General features: G+C 47.4%; 1 protein-coding gene across 1 annotated transcript in view; it reads left to right on the top strand.

The window, feature by feature from the left end:
- Positions 1-649: 649 nt before the first annotated feature.
- Positions 650-24,268, top strand: part of LDLRAD3 (low density lipoprotein receptor class A domain containing 3) — a 183,511-nt gene continuing 159,892 nt past the window's right edge. Inside the window, exon 1 of the mRNA XM_040328078.1 lies at positions 650-840. Coding sequence (XP_040184012.1) covers positions 807-840 — 34 coding nt within the window. The 5' untranslated portion in view covers positions 650-806. The remainder of the gene's footprint in view (positions 841-24,268) is intronic.

Here is a 24,268-nt window from a genome sequence, read left to right as displayed (position 1 = left end):
TTTGCGGGGTTAATTTGGAGCATGCGCACTGGGATACTTTCACGGACGGCGCATGGGCCGTTCGTAAAAAAGCGTCATTTACGCGGGGTCACAATACATTAACATAAAACACGCCCACATGTTCCATATTTGAATTAGGCGGGCTTACGCCGGCCTATTTACGCTACGCCGCCGCAACTTTGCTTTGAGAATAAAGTTGCGGAGGCGTAGCGTAAATAGGATACGTTACGCCCGCTCACAAATACGCGCTCCCTACGAAAATCTGGCCCTGTGTGTATGGGGGATGAAAAGTGTGTATATATATATATAGGTTGGGGGTGTATATATATATATATATATGGGGGGTGTATATTTATAAGACTCCTATAGCTGGGTGTAGGAGGAGAACCGATCAGTATACGGGACCCATGGAGTTAGTTAGTAGACGGATACAGATCGGTACGGGTGGTGATCGGTGTAGACGGATACAGATCGGTATAGTGATGATCGGTGTAGACGGATACAGATCGGTATGGTGATGATCGGTGTAGACGGATAAAGATCGGTACGGGTGGTGATCGGTGTAGACGGATACAGATCGGTACGGGTGGTGAATGATCGGTGTCGGGCACACACAGAGCTCTCAGTGTGGAGGGGGCGGGTCAGTGGGCGGAGCTCGGCGCGCATGCCCGGTACTGGCACGGAGTCTCCGGGTCACACACACATATAGAAGGGGGGGATGAGGTGTCCCGGGTGCTTGCAGTGATCGGAGAAGGCTGTGGCCGGGCACGGTGACCCGGATCGGGGCTGTGGCGGTGCTCCGGGATATGTGGCTCCTCTACCTCCTGCTGGGCTGTGTGGGTGAGTACCGGACCCGGGGGGCGCCGGGCTGTCACTGTACACGGGGTGGATCACGTGTCACCGGGCTGGTCCCGCCCTCCTCTGTCTGGGGTCACTCGGGGCCCCCGGGGTGCAGACTGGGGCCCTCATCAGCCTGCTGGGAGAATGTTTACCTTCACCACCCCCACCCCCCATCACATTCTCCTCCATACATTCTATGGGACGTCTCACCGGCTACACTATATTCTGCTGTTCAACTACTTTTCATGTTATTGGTGCCCCATCCCCCAACCATTCTCCTCATCCTCCTCACCACATACTTCCCTTCATCCTCACCACATACTTCCATTCCCTTCACCCTCACCTCATACTTCCCTTCATCCTCACCACCACATACTTCCCTTCCCTTCATCCTCACCACATACTTCCCTTCCCTTCATCCTCACCTCATACTTCCCTTCATCCTCACCACATACTTCCATTCCCTTCACCCTCACCTCATACTTCCCTTCATCCTCACCACCACATACTTCCCTTCCCTTCATCCTCACCACATACTTCCCTTCCCTTCATCCTCACCTCATACTTCCCTTCATCCTCACCACATACTTCCATTCCCTTCACCCTCACCTCATACTTCCCTTCATCCTCACCACCACATACTTCCCTTCCCTTCATCCTCACCACATACTTCCCTTCCCTTCATCCTCACCTCATACTTCCCTTCATCCTCACCACCACATACTTCCCTTCCCTTCATCCTCTTCACATACTTCCCTTCACCCTCTTCACATACTTCCCTTCATCCTCTTCACATACTTCCCTTCACCCTCTTCACATACTTCCCTTCATCCTCTTCACATACTTCCCTTCATCCTCTTCACATACTTCCCTTCATCCTCTTCACATACTTCCCTTCCCTTCACTCTCTTCACGTACTTCCATTCCCTTCATCCTCTTCACATACTTCCCTTCATCCTCTTCACATACTTCCCTTCATCCTCTTCACATACTTCCCTTCATCCTCTTCACATACTTCCCTTCATCCTCTTCACATACTTCCCTTCATCCTCTTCACATACTTCCCTTCATCCTCTTCACATACTTCCCTTCATCCTCTTCACATACTTCCCTTCATCCTCTTCACATACTTCCCTTCATCCTCACCACATACTTCCATTCCCTTCACCCTCTTCACATACTTCCCTTCCCTTCACCCTCTTCACATACTTCCATTCCCTTCACCCTCTTCACATACTTCCCTTCCCTTCACCCTCTTCACATACTTCCCTTCCCTTCACCCTCTTTACATACTTCCATTCCCTTCACCCTCTTTACATACTTCCATTCCCTTCACCCTCTTTACATACTTCCATTCCCTTCACCCTCTTTACATACTTCCATTCCCTTCACCCTCTTTACATACTTCCCTTCATCCTCTTCACATACTTCCCTTCATCCTCTTCACATACTTCCCTTCATCCTCTTCACATACTTCCCTTCATCCTCTTCACATACTTCCCTTCATCCTCACCACATACTTCCATTCCCTTCACCCTCTTCACATACTTCCCTTCCCTTCACCCTCTTTACATACTTCCATTCCCTTCACCCTCTTTACATACTTCCATTCCCTTCACCCTCTTCACATACTTCCATTCCCTTCACCCTCTTCACATACTTCCATTCCCTTCACCCTCTTCACATACTTCCCTTCCCTTCACCCTCTTCACATACTTCCATTCCCTTCACCCTCTTTACATACTTCCCTTCCCTTCACCCTCTTTACATACTTCCATTCCCTTCACCCTCTTTACATACTTCCATTCCCTTCACCCTCTTTACATACTTCCATTCCCTTCACCCTCTTCACATACTTCCATTCCCTTCACCCTCTTCACATACTTCCATTCCCTTCACCCTCTTCACATACTTCCCTTCCCTTCACCCTCTTCACATACTTCCATTCCCTTCACCCTCTTTACATACTTCCCTTCCCTTCACCCTCTTTACATACTTCCATTCCCTTCACCCTCTTCACATACTTCCCTTCCCTTCACCCTCTTCACGTACTTCCCTTCCCTTCATCCTCTTCACATACTTCCCTTCATCCTCTTCACATACTTCCCTTTATTCTCTTCACATGCTTCCCTTCATCCTCTTCACATACTTCCCTTCATCCTCTTCACATACTTCCCTTCATCCTCACCACATACTTCCCTTCCCTTCACCCTCTTCACATACTTTCCTTCCCTTCATCCTCTTCACATACTTCCATTCCCTTCACCCTCTTCACATACTTCCATTCCCTTCACCCTCTTCACATACTTCCCTTCCCTTCACCCTCTTCACATACTTCCCTTCCCTTCACCCTCTTCACATACTTCCATTCCCTTCACCCTCTTCACATACTTCCCTTCCCTTCACCCTCTTCACATACTTCCCTTCCCTTCACCCTCTTCACATACTTCCATTCCCTTCACCCTCTTCACATACTTCCCTTCCCTTCACCCTCTTCACATACTTCCATTCCCTTCACCCACTTCACATACTTCCCTTCCCTTCACCCTCTTTACATACTTCCATTCCCTTCACCCTCTTCACATACTTCCCTTCCCTTCACCCTCTTCACATACTTCCATTCCCTTCACCCTCTTCACATACTTCCATTCCCTTCACCCTCTTCACATACTTCCATTCCCTTCACCCTCACCACGTACTTCCATTCCCTTCACCCTCACCACGTACTTCCCTTCCCTTCATCCTCACCACGTACTTCCCTTCCCTTCATCCTCACCACGTACTTCCCTTCCCTTCATCCTCACCACGTACTTCCCTTCCCTTCATCCTCTTCACATACTTCCCTTCATCCTCTTCACATACTTCCCTTCCCTTCCCTTCATCTTCTTCACATACTTCCCTTCCCCCTCATCCTCTTCACGTACTTCCCTTTCCTTTCATCCTCTTGACATTCTTCCCTTCCCTTCACCCTCTTCACGTACTTCCCTTTCTTTCATCCTCATGACATGCTTCCCTTAATCTTTACATGCTTTGCTTCCCTTCCTTTCTTCACATACTTCCCTTCATTGTGACGACGAGGAAGGGAAGGGACGTATGTGACGATAGAGAAGAGATGTATGTGATGATGAGGAGGAAGGGAAGGGAAGTATGTGACGATGGAGAAGAGATGTATGTGATGAGGAGGAAGGGAAGGGAAGTATGTGACGATGGAGAAGAGATGTATATGATGATGAGGAGGAAGGGAAGGGAAGTATGTGACGATGGAGAAGAGATGTATGTGATGAGGAGGAAGGGAAGGGAAGTATGTCCTTCTTTTCATTGTCCCATACTTCCCATCTCTTCCCTCCCCCATGGCCCCCTTTGGCTGCACAGGAAGTGCCCCCCCCCCATGTAAGATCAGGGTCCTCTATCAGTGCTCTGGGTGGGTGATTGATGTCGGGGTGCTGGCTGTACATTCTTATTGTTGGTACAGAATAGAAATACAATGTAATGCTGTGATGACACATGGTTGGTGTGTAAATGTATCAGAAAATGATCATATTTTGGTAAACTGTGGACATCTATCTATCCTGCCCCTTCCCTTGGTGGTCGGCGGGAGGCCTGCCCCTTCCCTTGGTGGTCGGCGGGAGGCCTGCCCCTTCCCTTGGTGGTCGGCGGGAGGCCTGCCCCTTGCCTTGACGGTCGGCGGGAGCACTGCCCCTTGCCTTGGCGGGCGGCGGGAGGACTGCCCCTTGCCTTGGCGGTCGGCGGGAGGACTGCCCCTTGCCTTGGCAGTCGGCGGGAGGACTGCCCCTTGCCTTGGCGGTCGGCGGGAGGACTGCCCCTTGCCTTGGCGGTCGGCGGGAGGACTGCCCCTTGCCTTGGCGGTCGGCGGGAGGCCTGCCCCTTGCCTTGGCGGTCGGCAGGAGGACTGCCCCTTGCCTTGGCGGTCGGCGGGAGGACTGCCCCTTGCCTTGGCGGTCGGCGGGAGGCCTGCCCCTTCCCTTGGTGGTCGGCGGGAGGCCTGCCCCTTCCCTTGGTGGTCGGCGGGAGGCCTGCCCCTTCCCTTGGTGGTCGGCGGGAGGCCTGCCCCTTCCCTTGGTGGTCGGCGGGAGGCCTGCCCCTTGCCTTGGCGGGCGGCGGGAGGACTGCCCCTTGCCTTGGCGGGAGGACTGCCCCTTGCCTTGGCGGTCGGCAGGAGGACTGCCCCTTGCCTTGGCGGGAGGACTGCCCCTTGCCTTGGCGGGAGGACTGCCCCTTGCCTTGGCGGTCGGCGGGAGGCCTGCCCCTTGCCTTGGCGGTCGGCGGGAGGCCTGCCCCTTGCCTTGGCGGTCGGCAGGAGGACTGCCCCTTGCCTTGGCGGTCGGCGGGAGGCCTGCTCCGTGCCTTGGCGGTCGGCGGGAGGCCTGCCCCGTGCCTTGGCGGTCGGCGGGAGGCCTGCCCCTTCCCTTGGCGGTCGGCGGAAAGAACACCTCCCTTACAGATCATTGGTGTCAGTGGTTATCTGAAGGGCCCGAATTTTCTAATTTCTCGAGGAACCCCCAACAACCTCTGGAGGGACTCTAGAGTTCCACAGAACCTTGGTTGACAAAGGCTGTGTTAGGTGGCAGGAAAGGGTGGATTTGATTATGCATAGCTCCACTGCCACCATATTATTTTTTTATAAAAAATTTTTTATTCTCCAGGGTCTCTGCTTTCATAAAATATGATATTTTGAGAGGTTTTATGTAATCTTTAGGCCCAAATGTGCAGTTGACCTAACCAATTTGGACACTTGTATGGGCCCAGGACTCGCATTGCAAGCGCCATTTTTCTGCACATAAGTACGATAGGTGGCAGTGGGGTAGATTCACATACCTTTTGCGGCGGCGTATCTCCAGATACGCCGCCGTAATTTGAATTCCGCGCCCGCGTAGCGTTACGCCGATTCTCTCAGGCAGTTGCGCTGAAAAAATAGGCTTCCTCCACTGACGTAACTTGATTGCGGCGGCGTAGAATTGTGTGCAATATAACTTTGGCCGTTAGGGGCGCTTCCGTTGTTGTCGGCGTAGAATATGCTAATTTCCTAGATCCGCCGATTCACAAACGTACGTGCGCCCGGCGTTCGGTTTTTACGTCGTTTGCGTTAAGGCTTTTTCGGAGTAAGGCTGCTCCTGCTATTAGGAGGCGCAGCCAATGTGAAGTATGCACGTCGTTCCCGCTTCGAAATTTGAATTATTTACGGCGTTTGCGTAAGTCGTTCGCGAATAGGGCTGGACGTAATTTACGTTCGCGTCGAAACCAATACGTTGTTACGCCGTACTTGGAAGCAATGCACGCTGGGATATGTACACGGACGGCGTTCGTAAATCACGTCAGGTCATCACATATTACCATAAAACACGCCCCCCCCCTTCCCCATTTGAATTACGCACGCTTACGCCGGCCCCATTTACGGTACGCCGCCGCGACTTACGGGGGCAAGTGCTTTGTGAATACTGCACTTGCTCCTGTAAGTTGCGGAGGCGTAGCGTAAATGCACTACGCTGCGCCGCCGTAAATGATAGTGTAGCTACCTGAATCTACCCCAGTGTTGGCAAATAATTATATTAATATACATATATTTTTTAATTTTTTTTACATTTATTTTATTTTTTATTATTATTTAAAAAAAAAAATATAAAAATCATTTTTTTTAAATAATAAAAAATAAAACGAATTTAAAAAATAAATAAAAATATATGTATATTAATATAATTATTTGCGAACACTGCCACCCATCGCACTTATGTGCAGAAAAATGACGCTTGCAACGCGAGTGCGCTTATTGTTTTGTATTTTGTTGAGTTCACCCCGTCTCACTTGTTCCCTGTTTGCAGCAGTGTGGTGGGGCAGGGGTCTGGATTCCTCTTGCTGCACACACAGGGCTGAGGGGGGGTGGGGGGTTAATCATCGGGGGCCCACCAGTATTAACACATCTGGCTGGGGGGTTGTGTTCAGCAGTGGGGGAGGGGACAGTGCTTTCCATCCTTTTGTGCTCTCATGTCCCCTTCCCTATAGGGAATTTATTTGAAACTTTTTTTTTTTAAAGTTTAGTTACAGTTTTGATCCAGTATTTTTTTTATTTTACAGATTATGTTAAATGGGGGAGGGGATGCAAAATTATTAGCAAAAAAAAAAGGGCGAAAGACTTTGAAGTGGAAGTTTCCATGCAGATGAGGTTTTGTATCTCTTCTGTGATCTGCGGAGGATGTGAGGACATTGTACAGAGAAGTCACGTGTAGACACAGGAGCTGACACTTCTTATTGTCAGAGAAAGGAAATGTGGAAATCCTGATTGGTTGTTAGAGAGTCCAGTTTGTAAAACGTTTAAAACGGGGCGGGACCAGTGGCGTCTCCAGCTTTCATATTTAGGGGGGGCACATGGGGGGACAGGGAAAAAAGTAGGGGGGCCAACTATAAAATGCAATTTTATATATATATATATATATATATATATATATATATATATATATATATATATATATAAAAAATCTCCTGGGGCCCTTTACTACGATCCCACAACGGGCCCTTTCACATGTTCTGTCGTGAGCTCCCTTCCTACTATACTGGGGCCCCCCAGGGTGGCAGAAAACAAGAGATATATGTCACCAGCACACCAAGAAAATATAAGGGTCCAAAGCAGTGGGAGAACTTTCAGGGTTGCAAAGGTTGTCTTGCCACCGGGCCCTGGTGTTCTGCCACTGTGGGGTTCCCCAGCTGTCCTGTCCCTGCTATTGACAGCGCTGGTCTGGCGTCTGTTTCCTTGGCAGCGGCGGCAGTCTATTAGGACCTAGTGCTGGTGACATTATGGGTGCATGCATGGGAAGGCTGGCACTATTGGTTATAGAGAGCCGAGCCCCCAGCTGGTCACCTAGCAGCAGTAATGCTGTATAACCTTCTCTGTTGACATGCTGATCGGGATGTGATCCAGGTAATGCTCCCAGTCAGATCTAATAAACACAATATTTATTAGCATCAAGAGTACAACCACATATATATATATATATAATCAAACGTATGTTCCGCAGCCATGTGGGCTCTATGCCTGTAAAGTGTGGGCTTTGATCAATAAAATCTCTGATATTTAACACTAGGATTTGACTAAGAGCATCACCTTGATTGCATTCCGATCAGCATGTCAGAGAAGGGTTCACTGCTGCTAAGCAACCTGCAGGGAGCTCAACTGTCTACAACCAATAGAGATGGGCTCGGGTGTGTTTGAAATCCCACATGCCCGATCCCGCCAGGAAGCCGACACTCCACAGCGCTAATCACAGGCAGTGAGACATTTCCTGATCTGTGCAGCTGCGGACCGGGAAATGTCTCACTGCCTGTGATTAGCGCTGTGCAGTGTGGGCTTCCTGGCAGGCTCTGGCATGTGGAATTTTGAACATGCCCAGCCCATCTCTAACAACAAATTGTGCTGGCCCTCCTGTACATCAGCCCCATAAAGTAACCAGCTCTGGGTTCCAATGTCCTGCCGCCGCTGCCATGGAGACAGAGACCAGCGCTGTGAATAGCCGGGACAGGACAGCAACTCTGGTTGTTCCAGCACTGGTCCACACTGGGACGATTCCCCCATCTACCTATAATGTGTAGATGGGGGAATTGGATCATTTCTTTTTTTTTTTTATTCAACCTAATAGTTGAATGAAAAAAAGTGATCAATGTATGGGCTGCCTAAGAGCTAAGACCAGCCATAGACAGTTTAAATCTCAGCTGGTTCAGCAGGAACTGGCTGAGATTTGAACCATTAATGAGCAGATTCTCTTATAATTATCACCAGTGGTTGCTGTATAGAATACAATTGCTGGGCAGGAGGGATATTCCTGTCAGCACTGTCTGTGTTGATGGGGGAATCATGCAAGTTTCTTTCCTGCAATCTGTGGATGCAGGAAAAAAAATTGCATTGTATATTACCTGCCTAACTGAAAGTGAAAGTGTAACAGAATGGCCCGTGACACCCAGAGACTTTTGAAGGATGGGGTTTACTCCTGTGCCAGCGTCACTATGCCCTTTTGGTGGGAGATGGGACATTACTGATAATTCATGTATTGCAGGATATCTTGAAATATTACAAGTTGTTAAAGTCCGACTCCGACAGGTCAATAGAGTGTTTTCATTCAATGTGGGGACACATGCTTTTGAGGTGTTAATTGAGTCTGCTCCTAGACATTCCTTTGTGTGATGCTAATACTGTTTTGTGTCCATTGTGCTAATTAGGTCTGCTCCTAAGACCTGTTCATTGTGTATGCTAATGACACTGTTAAGATGTGGAATGTGACTTGTCAAGCTGTAGTAATTAACCCCTCTAAATGCGGAGCCAGACCGTCTGGGTAATGAGTAGTAATTAACTCATCGGAATGTTATTATCTAAAAGAATGTGTATGAAGCCCCCCATTGTGTGATGTGTGGGTGGAGTGTGTCTTTGTCCCTGTGATTAACTGTAACATGCTTGTACTGTATATAACAAAGCTAAGTTACCATTAAAGGATTCATTAATTCATTTAGGAGCCAGTACCAGAGCTTGTTTTGTCTCATTTATTCTGGGAAATGAAATGGGTCGTGTCTGATGTCTGTCGGACTGTCGGATAACCTGTCGTAGGGCGATGGATTGGAATATCGTAAACGGTGGTGACCGTTACAGAAAGTAAATTGTGAATGTCTTGAAAGAACAGGAGAGGGGGAGGGAGACAGATGGGGGAGAGAAGGGATAGAGATAATGCAGTTCAGTGATTACAGTGTACTGCAGTCTGCAGTGCACACACATACCCACGGTCCAGGCTAGAATCTCAGGCATCATTCACACACATGCTGCTGATTTTCATATTTCCTGAACACACATTCCCTCTCTTCAGATACAGCACACCGAGATAGTGTGGGCGGGACTGAAAGGAGAAGGAGGAGGAGCTTTATTCCTCCCTGCTCGTATGTGAGGAGAGTGGGGGGGGTGGCTAGACTCGCTGGGCTGTAAAAGAGTGTCATAGACTGACACTTGGCTCAGCTTGCAGTCACCACTCTCGGAATTTACAGGCTGGTTCTCCTGTCCTAAGGACGGGAGAAATCAGTCTGTTTTTTCAGTAACTGAGATGAAGGCTTGGGCCCCCCTCCCCCACAGTGCTCATGGAGTCCTTTCTGCAACTCGCTCTTCTCCGTGCCAATGAGGATGCAGGGGAAGGAGCAGATTGGGCGGCTGTGGTTGTGTGAACGCTCGCATTATGCAGTGTCAGCGAGCAGAGGGAGGGGGGAGGAATGCCCCGCAGAGCTGACTGGGGACGCTCTCCCTCTCAGGAGAGACTGTTACTCCAGCGGCGGCCCAAAAAAAAAAAAAAAAATTTTTTTTTTTGGGGGGGCACATGGTGGGGCACAGCATAATGTTGGGGGGGTCAGGGCCCCCTCTGGCCCCCCCCTAGAGACGCCCCTGGGCGGGACAAATTTTGGTTTGAATCGAGGAGCCAGCTAAAAAAGTTAGGAACCGTTTTTGTTTTAAATGAACCCCTTTCACACTTGTGCGACTTGTTCCACGATTTGGGACTGCAAAGTGGCATGACAAGTCATTCCCCATGATTTCCAATGATAACCGTTCATATCTGTGCCAACTTCAAAGTAGTCCCTGTCAGTGTCGGTGCATCCATAGAGGGCGCCGGAGCGCCGCCCCCTCTCGCTCTCGCACATTCATGCATTGCATGAATCTATGTATTGCCGCTGCCGCCGACTATTCAGATGGCCGGCCCCCTGGCGAGCGCTGGCCATCTGAATAACGGCAGCTGGTTGGCTGGCTCTGATAGGCTTTCCAATTACAGCCCTCCGGCTTCCAGATGCTTATCCAAGGGACGCACGGGGGGGGTGCGTTCCTTGGATAAGACTGACAGGCGTCTCAGCCAATCGGGTTCACCGGTTCTGGTTACCGGTAACCTGATTGGCTGAAGCGTCATCAAGGGCGGGAGAAGACATCGAGGGACGGTAGAAGCAGGATGTCTGACCCCAGAAAGGTAACTGCCAGGCGGGGGATGGGGCATTGGGCATTTTACAGGGCACAGTGGCGACATTTGCTGGGCACAGTGGCGACATTTGCTGGGCACAGTGGCGACATTTGCTGGGCACAGTGGCGACATTTGCTGGGCACAGTGGCGACATTTGCTGGGCACAGTGGCGACATTTGCTGGGCACAGTGGCGACATTTGCTGGGAACAGTGGCGACATTTGCTGGGAACAGTGGCGACAATTAATGGCACAGTGGCTGCTTTTGATGGCACGGCACAGTGGCTGCATTTGATGGCACGGCACAGTGGCTGCATTTGATGGCACGGCACAGTGGCTGCATTTGATGGCACGGCACAGTGGCTGCATTTGATGGCACAGTGGCTGCATTTGATGGCACAGTGGCTGCATGCACAGTAGCTGCGTTTGATGGGCACAGTGAGGCTGCAATTTTTTTTTTTCGTTTGTTTGCACCCCCCCCAAAAAATTTGAGCACCAGCCGCCACTGGTTCCTGTACTACTTTGGTCGGACTTTCATGCAGGTTGAGGTCCATAGACCTGTCCCCTTGCATGTTGGTGCTGCGTGCACGCAAACAACGATTGTCCCGAACATGTAAAGGTCGATCATCGGCAGTAATTCTAGCACCAGACCTCTGAAAATCTAACGTGGTCACCTGTAAAGGCTTTTAAAGCATCCCCTATGGCTAATAAAATCTACGTTGTTTGTTGGCATTGCACGGGTGCGCACAATTTTTTAAAGCGTGACACGTTTGGTATCTATTTACTCGGCGTAACAACATCTTTTATGTTTTACAAAAAAATTGGGTTGTGTTATAAAGATCACGATTATCTCATGATTCCCGCGGTGTAACATCTTCTTTCACATTATACAAACAAATTGGGCTAACTTTGCTGTTTCGTTTTTTTTTTTTCGTATTACGAGGCACGTCCGCGCCGCATGTCCTGTGTACAAGGCACCACCGTATTACGAGGCACGTCCGCGCTGCATGTCCTGTGTACAAGGCGCCGCCGTATTACGAGGCACGTCCGCGCTGCATGTCCTGTGTACAAGGCGCCGCCGTATTACGAGGCACGTCCGCGCCGCATGTCCTGTGTACAAGGCGCCGCCGTATTACGAGGCACGTCCGCGCTGCATGTCCTGTGTACAAGGCACCACCGTATTACGAGGCACGTCCGCGCTGCATGTCCTGTGTACAAGGCGCCGCCGTATTACGAGGCACGTCCGCGCCGCATGTCCTGTGTACAAGGCGCCGCCGTATTACGAGGCACGTCCGCGCCGCATGTCCTGTGTACAAGGCGCCGCCGTATTACGAGGCACGTCCGCGCCGCATGTCCTGTGTACAAGGCACCACCGTATTACGAGGCACGTCCGCGCCGCATGTCCTGTGTACAAGGCACCACCGTATTACGAGGCACGTCCGCGCCGCATGTCCTGTGTACAAGGCACCACCGTATTACGAGGCATGTCCGCGCCGCATGTCCTGTGTACAAGGCACCACCGTATTACGAAGCATGTCCGCGCCGCATGTCCTGTGTACAAGGCACCACCGTATTACGAAGCATGTCCGCGCCGCATGTCCTGTGTACAAGGTGCCGCCGTATTACGAGGCATGTCCGCGCCGCATGTCCTGTGTACAAGGCACCACCGTATTACGAAGCATGTCCGCGCCGCATGTCCTGTGTACAAGGTGCCGCCGTATTACGAGGCATGTCCGCGCCGCATGTCCTGTGTACAAGGCACCACCGTATTACGAAGCATGTCCGCGCCGCATGTCCTGTGTACAAGGCACCACCGTATTACGAGGCATGTCCGCGCCGCATGTCCTGTGTACAAGGCACCACCGTATTACGAAGCATGTCCGCGCCGCATGTCCTGTGTACAAGGCACCACCGTATTACGAAGCATGTCCGCGCCGCATGTCCTGTGTACAAGGTGCCGCCGTATTACGAGGCATGTCCGCGCCGCATGTCCTGTGTACAAGGTGCCGCCGTATTACGAGGCATGTCCGCGCCGCATGTCCTGTGTACAAGGTGCCGCCGTATTACGAGGCACGTCCGCGCCGCATGTCCTGTGTACAAGGCGCCGCCGTATTACGAGGCATGTCCGCGCCGCATGTCCTGTGTACAAGGCACCACCGTATTACGAAGCATGTCCGCGCCGCATGTCCTGTGTACAAGGTGCCGCCGTATTACGAGGCATGTCCGCGCCGCATGTCCTGTGTACAAGGTGCCGCCGTATTACGAGGCACGTCCGCGCCGCATGTCCTGTGTACAAGGTGCCGCCGTATTACGAGGCACGTCCGCGCCGCATGTCCTGTGTACAAGGTGCCGCCGTATTACGAGGCATGTCCGCGCCGCATGTCCTGTGTACAAGGTGCCGCCGTATTACGAGGCATGTCCGCGCTGCATGTCCTGTGTACAAGGTGCCGCCGTATTACGAGGCACGTCCGCGCCGCATGTCCTGTGTACAAGGTGCCGCCGTATTACGAGGCATGTCCGCGCTGCATGTCCACGCCTCTCCTCTGACTTCAGCTCCCCACTGATCTTCTCAGCCCCGCCCGCTGCTGCCTCGAGGGGAAAAGAGGCGAGAAGCAGCCGTGAGGAGAGCCGAGCTGCACTGTGAGTCTGTGAAAGGTAGAAAAACAACACACATGAATTTTTATGATAGTTCCCCATCCTCCTAACTCCCATCATTGGTGTTCCGGGGGGTGGGTGGAATAGTAGTGCCCCATCATTGGTTTTCCTGGGAGGGGGGATAGTGCCCCGTTGGTGTTCCCCTCCCAGGAATAGTGCCCCATCATTGGTGTTCCTGTGAGGAATAGTGCCCCATCATTGGTGTTCCTCAGAGGAATAGTGCCCCATCATTGGTGTTCCTGTGAGGAATAGTGCCCCATCATTGGTGTTCCTGTGAGGAATAGTGCCCCATCATTGGTGTTCCCGGGAGGAATAATGCCCCATCATTGGTGTTCCTGGGAGGATTACTAGTGCCCCATCATTGGTGTTCCCAGGAGGAATAATGCCCCATCATTGGTGTTCCCGGGAGGAATACTAGTGCCCCATCATTGGTGTTCCTGTGAGGAATAGTGCCCCATCATTGGTGTTCCCAGGAGGAATAATGCCCCATCATTGGTGTTCCCGGGAGGATTACTAGTGCCCCATCATTGGTGTTCCTGGGAGGATTACTAGTGCCCCATCATTGGTGTTCCTGGGAGGATTACTAGTGCCCCATCATTGGTGTTCCTGGGAGGAATAATTATTACTGTTAAATAAACGAAAAAATGCCACATTACGTTTTTTTATGATTTTATCCGAATGATCGATTATGAAAATAATTGTTAGTTGCAGCCCTATTTATTATTATTATTATTATTATTATTATAATAAAATCTATTATGTTTGAGGGTTGTAAGTAATTTTCTATAAAAAAAGACCAAAAAAGTGTTGCATTTAAACAAAAAGTGCCAGAAAAAGTCTGATCTGGAGGGGGATAAACTCCTTTCCTAACCCCGTGGTAGAATGTGCGAGCGCCGTGACTGCTGCGTGTAAACACACCTGGCGCCCTGACTCGCTCGTCCCGGGTCACTTACACGGCCGGATTATCTGGAGTAACGCAGTGATTCCGACCCCTTTTTCCTTTAATCCCTGCGATTAAATGTCCCTCGTTTTCTCCCGTGGATCCTTCCGTTTGGCACGGTTCGCTCAGCATTGAGGGTTCGCTGCACGTGGTTTGGAGCGCGTCCTGCACAGCGCTGTGTGAAGAGGCCTGGTCTGCTGTGCATATGGCAGCAATCTGCGCCCTTCTATACCCCCCCTTCACTGCATTGGGGGATTTGCCAGAGAAAAACTGAAACCATATTTAAGTCTCAGTTGCTGCGCTGTTATACAGATCGATCGATTAGAATAGGCTGCAGAGCCACTCCATCCCAAAGTAATGGGGGGGGGGGGGGCGCGCTATTTCAATCGCAAGTTTTTTTCATATGTGCTCAATACCCAATCAGTCCTCACTTCTGTCTACCTGGAGGTTTTGGGTATTCCCGCTACTTCTGTTACGAACCGTTTGCGTTATGATGAACGCACGCCCTAACGCATGTTGCGCGCATTAGCGCTTTGTGGTGCTATTGATTGTCGCACCACAGTGCCCGGTAGCACGCTACTGTGTGCTGCCTTGATATCAATTTACGCACGTCCATTTATTTGTCCATTGCTATTCATTTAAATGGGCTCCCTCAAAGTAGAGGAACTGAAAAAACAAAAAATTAGAATTAAAAAATAAATAATCATTTTAATAATTTTTTATTTTATTTAGGTTTTTATTTACTTTTTATCCACCCTGGATGGACCTTGCTTTGTGCACTGCTCCAAATCATTTGGTGTGGGGGGGGATTATGGTGTGTGTGTGTGTGTGTGTGGGGGGGGGGGGATTATGGTGTGGGGGTTATATTTTAGGAGTTGGCCCCTTTGTGGGAACAGTTTGGGGATGACCCCTTCCTGTTCCAACATGACTGAGCACCAGTGCACAAAGCAAGGTTCATAAGACATGAATGAGCGAGTTTGGGGTAGAGGAACGTGACCGGCCTGCACAGAGTCCTGACCTCAACCCTATAGAACACCTTTGGGATGTGTGTATATATGTGTGTGTGTGTGTGTGTGTGTGTGTGTGTGTGTATATATATATATATATATATATATATATATATATATATATATATATATATATATATATATATATGCATGCATACATACATACATACATACATACATACATACATACATACATACATACATACATACATACATACATACATACATACATACATACATACATACATACACATCATGATGTCCTCCAAGGACATAGAGGCGGCTATCTAGACTTTGATCACCTCTGGGACCAACTAGCCACACTGTCAGATCGTTCTTTGGGCTCGCCCGTTTGAACGGTAAGCCCAATAAACACCAGTGGGTTGGGGGGACGCCACCTCCTCCTGCTTCTGTAATTTCAGTGGCTCATGAGCTGCTCAGAATGCTTTCATTTATATATACTGGGGTTATGGTTGATAACGAGATTTGATCCAACTATAAGCAGGCTGGTTGTGCTGAAGTCAATCCATCGAGTAAAAATGGCCCGTCCAGATTTTTTTTTTTTTTTTTTTTCATTTCATCACTGCCGGTGGCTATCGCTGCCAGCAGTAATCGTTGTGTGCTGCCGGCAGGGAAGACTCCCAATAGCGCTGCGGGAGGGATTCCTCCATGAAACACTGACTGCATTGATGGGGAATTATAAGCTCTTCTGAGCAGGGCCCTCTTAATCCTCTTGTATTTTATTTTATTAGAACTGTATTGTCTCCCTTTTATATTGTAAAGCACTGCGTAAACTGTTGGTGCTATATAAATCCTGTATAATAATAACCATAATGGGGAATTGAGCGATTTTATTATTATTATTATTATTATTATTATTATTATTATTTTCTCTTTTCTTCTTTTCTCTTCTCTTCTCTTTTTTCTTTTCTTTTCTTTTCTCTTCTCATTTTTCTCTTCTCCTTTTTTTTTTTTCTCTTCTCTTCTTCTTTTTTGTCTCCTTTCTTTTTTTCTTTTCTCCTTTTTTTCCTTTCTCTTTTTTCCTCTTCTTTTTTTTTTCTTCTCTCTTCTCTTTTCTTCTCTCTTCTCTTTTCTTCTCTCTTCTCTTTTCTTCTCTCTTCTCTTTTCTTCTCTCTTCTCTTTTCTTCTCTCTTCTCTTTTTTCTTCTCTTTTCTTCTCTCTTCTCTTTTCTTCTCTCTTCTCTTTTCTTCTCTCTTCTCTTTTCTTCTCTCTTCTCTTTTCTTCTCTCTTCTCTTTTCTTCTCTCTTCTCTTTTCTTCTCTCTTCTCTTTTCTTCTCTCTTCTCTTTTCTTCTCTTTTCTTCTCTTTTCTTCTCTTTTCTTCTCTTTTCTTCTCTTTTCTTCTCTTTTTTCTTCTCTCTTCTCTTTTTTTCTTCTCTCTTCTCTTTTTTTCTTCTCTCTTCTCTTTTTTCTTCTCTCTTCTCTTTTTTCTTCTCTCTTCTCTTTTTTCTTCTCTCTTCTCTTTTTTCTTCTCTCTTCTCTTTTTTCTTCTCTCTTCTCTTTTTTCTTCTCTCTTCTCTTTTTTCTTCTCTCTTTTCTTTTCTTCTCTCTTTTCTTTTCTTCTCTCTTTTCTTTTCTTCTCTCTTCTTCTCTTTTTTCTTTTCTTCTCTCTTCTTCTCTTTTTTCTTTTCTTCTCTCTTCTTCTCTTTTCTTCTCTCTTCTTCTCTTTTCTTCTCTCTTCTTCTCTTTTCTTCTCTCTTCTTCTCTTTTCTTCTCTCTTCTCTTTTTTCTTCTCTCTTTTCTTTTCTTCTCTCTTCTCTTTTTTCTTCTCTCTTTTCTTTTCTTCTCTCTTTTCTTTTCTTCTCTCTTCTTCTCTTTTTTCTTTTCTTCTCTCTTCTTCTCTTTTTTCTTTTCTTCTCTCTTCTTCTCTTTTCTTCTCTCTTCTTCTCTTTTCTTCTCTCTTCTTCTCTTTTCTTTTCTTCTCTTTTCTCTTTTTTTTTCCCTCCTTTTTTTTTCTCTTTTTTCTCTTTTATTTCCAGCAACCATGGGATGCAAATAAAATTGCATTATCTGTAGCGTGGGTAAGATTTAATTGCAGCGCAGGATATTACTAATTGACTTCTGGCAGGAGCCACAGAAGTTGTTTGTTCTGTGCAAAAGGAAACTCTCTTAGGCCGCGTACACACGACCGAGAAACTCGACGGGCGAAACACATCGTTTTCCCCGTCGAGTTCCTTGTTGGGCTGTCAAAAAACTCGTTGAGCCAAATTTTCCCATTGCCCAACGAGGAAATAGAGAATATGTTCTCTTTTTGGCTCGACAAGTTCCTCGACGGGTTTCTCGGCGAAAAGTGTACACACGACCGGTTTCCTCGGCAGAATACGTCTCCCATCGAGTTTCTTGCTGAATTCTGCCGAGGAAACCGGTCGTGTGTACGGGGCCTTAGACCCGGTTCACAGAGGGGCGGCATTACTTTGGGGGCGACTCGGCAAGGCGATCTTTAGACGACCCCAAAGTCGTACAGGAACCTTTTTTTAAGTCGGAGTGACTTGAGTCGCTCCTATTAGAACGGTTTCATTGAACAGAGCGGAGCGCGACTTGTCGGGCGGCTGAGTCGCCCGACGAGTCGCCCCTGTGTGAACCGGCTCTTAGTGGTTGGTTAAACAGATAAAAAAGTAGCCAATCGGAGATGTTAATTTTTAAGGTTCGCAGACCCTGAGCCAGCAATCGAACCTGGCAAATGGTATAAGTGACCTTACTGTTGTAGAACTGCAAGTCCCAGCATGTCCTTGTTTTTATTATTTTTTCTTTTTTTATGATCGTTCAAATCTTTGAACAATCTGCTTTTGTAGCTTTTTATTTTTTTATATAGTAGTTTTGGACTAGTTGAGGCCTCATCCTGGCATCACACCGGGGGATTCCCCTTCGCAGGTGCCCGCGGCGCCCTCCCACCGCACACTCCGCTTCCTCTGCTCCCTCCGTAATCCTGTCCTGTCCTGACATGTCATTCCATAATTACATGACGAGCCGCCAGAGCGTCCCCGAACAATGGCTGGCCGCGCTCCTTCACAGGATTATATTTAGTAACAGCAAACACTGGCGTGTCCCCTCCCTGGGCTCGGCCATGGCAGCCGCCCCGTGCGATTTGTTGACTAATTTTACTGATTGTAACCCGACCCATCAGCCAGTCCTGAAAGCAATCGAGCCGCATCGCCGACAACCCTCTGATCTGACAGTGGTTGTAAACCTTGGCCATGAAATATGAGCAAAGCATATCCCTCTATAGTGTGTACTTTTCTCAGTCTAGAGCACTTGGGCCCCATTCACACCTCAGCATTTTGTAGCTTGAGGAGAAAATAAATCTATTCTTTATGGAAATGGTTCATGTCTCCACTACAAGTCGCCTTCAAAAAAGTTGTGAACCTTTTTTTTTTTTTTTCGTAGCTGTAATTGGGCAGTTTTTTTACTTTTTTTTTTTTTTTTTTTTATTCCCATAGAAATGAATAGTAAGCTAAGCCTTTTTTGCACTTGTATGTGTGTTTTTTGCGCAATTTTCTGCTTAAATGGGGGGGGGGGGGGGGGAGAGAGAATCAGTAAATGTTAAAAAAAAAAAAAATGGTGAGAGCAAATCCTTGAAACCGGATTGCGCCTCACTTTGGCTCGATCTGTCACCGTCTCCACTTTGTACAGAGTGAAGGGGGTCAGAAGCATGTTCTGTACATGGTGTAGGGGTCTGGGATGGGTAAAGTACATGGTGCAGGGGCCCAAGGTGGGTAAAGGTACATGAGGGAGGGGTTCAGGGTGGGTAAAATACATGCCCAGGGGACGGGGGGTGGATGACGTACATGACGGAGGGGGACTGGGGGTGGATAACGTACATGGCGGAGGGGGACTGGGGGTGGATAACGTACATGGCGGAGGGGGACTGGGGGTGGATAACGTACATGGCGGAGGAGGACTGGGGGTGGATAACGTACATGGCGGTTAATGTGCATGGATCCAGGGTAAGGTACATACATCGTGCAGGGCTCCGGGCTTGTTAAAGTACATGGCGCAAGGGTTCCAGGTGGGTAACGTTCATAGTGCAGGGGTTCCAGGTTCATAGTGCAGGGGTTTGGGTAATGTACCTTTTGTAGATATACACTGCACAGGGATGAGAGCTGTGTATTTTCTTCCATCCTGGGGACATCTCAATCTAGAGCTGCACGATTCGTCGTTAAGAATCAAAATCGCAATTCTTTTCCCTTCCTGATCTTCAAAACGGCGTTTCACGATTTCTTTCAAGTGCTGAAAAAATTTAATAAAAATAATAATCCCGGCAAGACTGACGAATTTTATCACAATATTGCTGATGAGTATAAACAAAGTAACATTTGTTCTTCGATCAGGGAAGTTTAACCACACAAACCTTTTTCTGGGACTTGCTGATTACAAGTAAAAATCAAGTTAAAATCTATGAGCTAGATTCAGAAAGCCCGGCGTATTTTTCTGCTGGCGTAACGTGTCTCAGATACGTTACGCCGCCGTAGCTAAGGGCGCAAGTTCCGTATTCATAAAGAACTTGCGCCCTAAGTTACGGCGGCGTAGCGTATGAGGTCCGGCGTAAGCCCGCCTAATTCAAATGTGGATGATGTGGGCGTGTTTTATGTAAATTTAGTGTGACCCCGCGGATTTGACGTTTTTTACAAACGGCGCATGCACCGTTCGTGAAAGAATCCCAGTGCGCATGCTCGAAATTATGCCGCAAATCGTCAATGCTTTAGACGTGAATGTAACTTGCGTACAGCCCTATTCGCGAACGACTTACGCAAACGACGTAAAATTTTCAAAATTTGACGCGGGAACGACATCCATACTTAACATTGCATGCGCCTCATATAGCAGGGGTAACTTTACGCCGGAAAAAGCCTAACGTAAAAAAATGCCCTGGCGGACGTACGTTTCTGAATCGGCGTATCTACCTAATTAGCATATTCCTCGCGTAAATCGAAGGAAGCGCCACCTAGCGGCCAGCGTAAATATGCAACTAAGATACAACGTCGTAAGACTTGCGCCAATCGGATCTTAGCCTAATTTTGGCGTATATTGCTTTCTGAATACAGAAAGATGATACGCCGGTGCAGCTTCGAATTTACGCGGCGTATCAATAGATACGCCGGCGTAAATTCTTTCTGAATCTAGCCCTATATATATTCTTTCAATAAAATATTGAAACAACCACCATTTTATTTTCTAGGGTCTCTGCTAAAAATTATATATATATTTATATATATATTTATATAATATTATAATATAATTTTTTAGCAGAGACCTTAGAAAAATAAAATGGTGGTTGTTGCAATATTTTATTGAAAGAATTTGGGAAGTAGGTATGGCGCTGTTCTGTGTTATCTCATTGGCTTAATTAAGTGCAATTGATGTGCGAGCAAATAAATACTCGTACTTTATGTCACGTATTTGCACAGCGGTCTTTCAAGCGCAATTTTATTTTTTTATTTTGTTAATATACACTTTAATGAATAAAAAATAAACAGTAAAGTTAGCCTTATTATTGATATTGTTGTTGTTGTTGTTGTTATTATTATAATATATATATATATTTTTTTTTTTTTTGTATAATGTGAATGATGATGTTACGTTGCGAGAATCGTGATTTTTTTATTCTAAGCCAAAAAATCGTGCAGTTATAGCTCAGGGTGGGAATTCTGGTAATGATCCTGAAAAATTCTGGCATTGCGGGGTCAATTGTGGCAAGTACCCAGGTATGTATAATATACTGACAGCGACACAGGGAACTACAACTGCAGTAAGAAATATTGGTGTCAGCCTTGTGCTATGCGGTGTGGCAGGCGGGCCAGAGCCAGTTGGATATTTTGTTCTGAATTAAAATATAATATAAATAATAAAAAAAAAAAAAATATATATATATATATATATATATATATATATATATATATATATATATATATATATATATATATATATATATATATATATATATAATAATTTTTTTTTTGGGGTTCCATTTTTATCGCACTTTTTATATTTTACAAGTAGTGTGATAAAATATGAAGGATTTTTTTCTAACTGCGCGCATTATTACAGCTAATAAATGAGAAACGTTTTCGCCTTTTACTGAAAATACTATTTTTATTATATTAATCCACAAGCAGTTGCGCTTTAAACAGGTTTTATTGGAATTGCATGAACACCGGGGTCTCTCTAATACAAGAAAGTGATGGGATTGTGAAGACGATGACATAATATCTTTCTGTGACCCCGGCGACCTTCCCCGAGAGGAAGCAAGAACAATTATTAACAACATATCTGCAGTTACCTGGGGTCAGATGCAGCTGTAACCCCTCTCGTTTTTGATTCGGTGTGTTTTCTATCGTTCTCGGATATCTGAGTTTTGTGGAGAACCGAGACTGTGTTAACCCTTGTGTCTATGGCTGGTCACAGCTGGGATTCAAGTGTATCGAAAATCTAAACCACAAATGTAATTTTCTGTCTCAGTCTTGGGCAGTCATGAGTTTCTGTAATTGCCAAAAAAGTTTAAATGTGATTTATTTTAATTTTTTGTTCCAATCATTGCAAATAGGGGCCATCTGTATTTTGTTTGAGAGCCAAGGCTGGTGAAAAGAGAAGGGGTCAGCATAGAAGGCATGCAACGTCTGTTAAAGGAATTGAGGTGCTAATGTTGGATTGGAGTTGATCTAAGGTCTGAAGAGTGCTGGAAATGGGGCTGATCTGGGATCTGAAGGTGTAGAAATTTAAGTTGAATTGAAGTCTGAATGTGCTGGAAATGGGACTGATCTTGGATCTGAAGGTGCAGAAATTGGGCCTGATCTGGGGGTCTCATGGTGAATAAATTGGGCCCGATCTGGGGTCTCATGGTGAATAAATTGGGCCCGATCTGGGGTCTCAAGGTGAATAAATTTGGGCCTGATCTGAGACCGGAAGGTGTACGAATTTGATCTGATATAGGTCTTGAAGGTGCAGAAATTGGGGCTGATCTGGGGTCTCATGGTGAATAAATTGGGCCCGATCTGGGGTCTCAAGGTGAATAAATTGGGCCCGATCTGGGGTCTCAAGGTGAATAAATTGGGCCCGATCTGGGGGTCTCAAGGTGAATAAATTTGGGCCTGATCTGAGACCGGAAGGTGTAGGAATTTGATCTGATATGGGTCTTGAAGGTGCAGAAATTGGGGCTGATCTGGGGTCTCATGGTGAATAAATTGGGCCCGATCTGGGGTCTCAAGGTGAATAAATTGGGCCCGATCTGGGGTCTCAAGGTGAATAAATTTGGGCCTGATCTGAGACCGGAAGGTGTAGGAATTTGATCTGATATGGGTCTTGAAGGTGCAGAAATTGGGGCTGATCTGGGGTCTCATGGTGAATAAATTGGGCCCGATCTGGGGTCTCAAGGTGAATAAATTGGGTCTAATCTGAGACTGGAAGGTGTAGGAATTTGATCTGATATGGGCCTTGAAGGTGCAGAAATTTGGGCTGATCTGGCATCTGAAGGTGTAGGAATTGAAGTTGAACTGAGGTTTGAAGGTGTTGGAAATTGGGCTGATCTGTAATCTGAAGGTGCATAAATTGGGCTTGATCTGGACTCTCAAGGTGCAGAAATTGGAACTAATCTGAGACTGGAAGGTGCAGAAGTTGGGGCTGATCTGGGTTCAGAAGGGTCCATAAGTTGGGGTGGATCTGGGGTCTGAAGGTGCATGCATTGGGGTTGATCTGAGGTCTAAAGTAGCAATAATTGGGCCGATCTCGTGTGTGAAAGTACAGACGCTGAAGTTTATCTGAGATATGAAGGTGCGTAAATTGGGCCTGATCTGAGACTGGAAGGTGTAGGAATTGGATCTCATATGGGTCCTGAAGGGGCAGAAATTGGGGCCGATCTGGCATCAGAAGGTGTACGAACGAAGTTTATCTGAGGTCTAAAGGTGATGGAAATGGGGCTGATCTGAGATCTGAAGGTGCATAAATTGGGGCTAATCTGGGGTCTGAAGTCGTAGAAATTGGGTCGGATCTGAAGCATGAAGGTGCAGGAATTGGGGTGATCTGAGGTCCTATAGTGCAGGAATTGGGGGTAATCTGAGGTGTGAAGGTGCAGGAATGTGGGGTATATCTGACGTCTGGATATGCAGGAATTGGGGTTGATCTGAATTCTGATGGTATAGGGCAGGGATAATCAATTGGCATACCTCCAGCTGTTGCAGAACTACAAGTCCCATGAGGCATAGCAAGACTCTGACAGCCACAAGCATGACACCCAGAAACAGGCATGATGGGACTTGTAGTTTTGCAACAGCTGGAGGCCCACTAATTGCATATCCCTGGTATAAGGACTGGTGCTGATCTGAGGTGTGAAGGTGTAGGAACTGAGGTCTGGGGATAGTTGAAATTTGTTTGATCTGCGTTGAGGGTGCAGGAACTAGGGTTGATCTGAAGTTTTATGGTATAGGAATTGGAGTTAATCTGAGGTGGGAAGGTGTAGGGATTGGAGTTTGAGCTGAGGTGGGAAGGTTGGAGTTGAGCTGAGGTGGGAAGGTTGGAGTTGAGCTGAGGTGGGAAGGTTGGAGTTGAGCTGAGGTGGGAAGGTTGGAGTTGAGCTGAGGTGGGAAGGTTGGAGTTGAGCTGAGGTGGGAAGGTTGGAGTTGAGCTGAGGTGGGAAGGTTGGAGTTGAGCTGAGGTGGGAAGGTTGGAGTTGAGCTGAGGTGGGAAGGTTGGAGTTGAGCTGAGGTGGGAAGGTTGGAGTTGAGCTGAGGTGGGAAGGTTGGAGTTGAGCTGAGGTGGGAAGGTTGGAGTTGAGCTGAGGTGGGAAGGTTGGAGTTGAGCTGAGGTGGGAAGGTTGGAGTTGAGCTGAGGTGGGAA

The sequence above is a fragment of the Rana temporaria genome, chromosome 11 (assembly GCF_905171775.1).
Source record: "Rana temporaria chromosome 11, aRanTem1.1, whole genome shotgun sequence".
NCBI classification, from domain to species: domain Eukaryota; kingdom Metazoa; phylum Chordata; class Amphibia; order Anura; family Ranidae; genus Rana; species Rana temporaria.
This window is presented reverse-complemented; position numbering and strand designations above follow the sequence as displayed.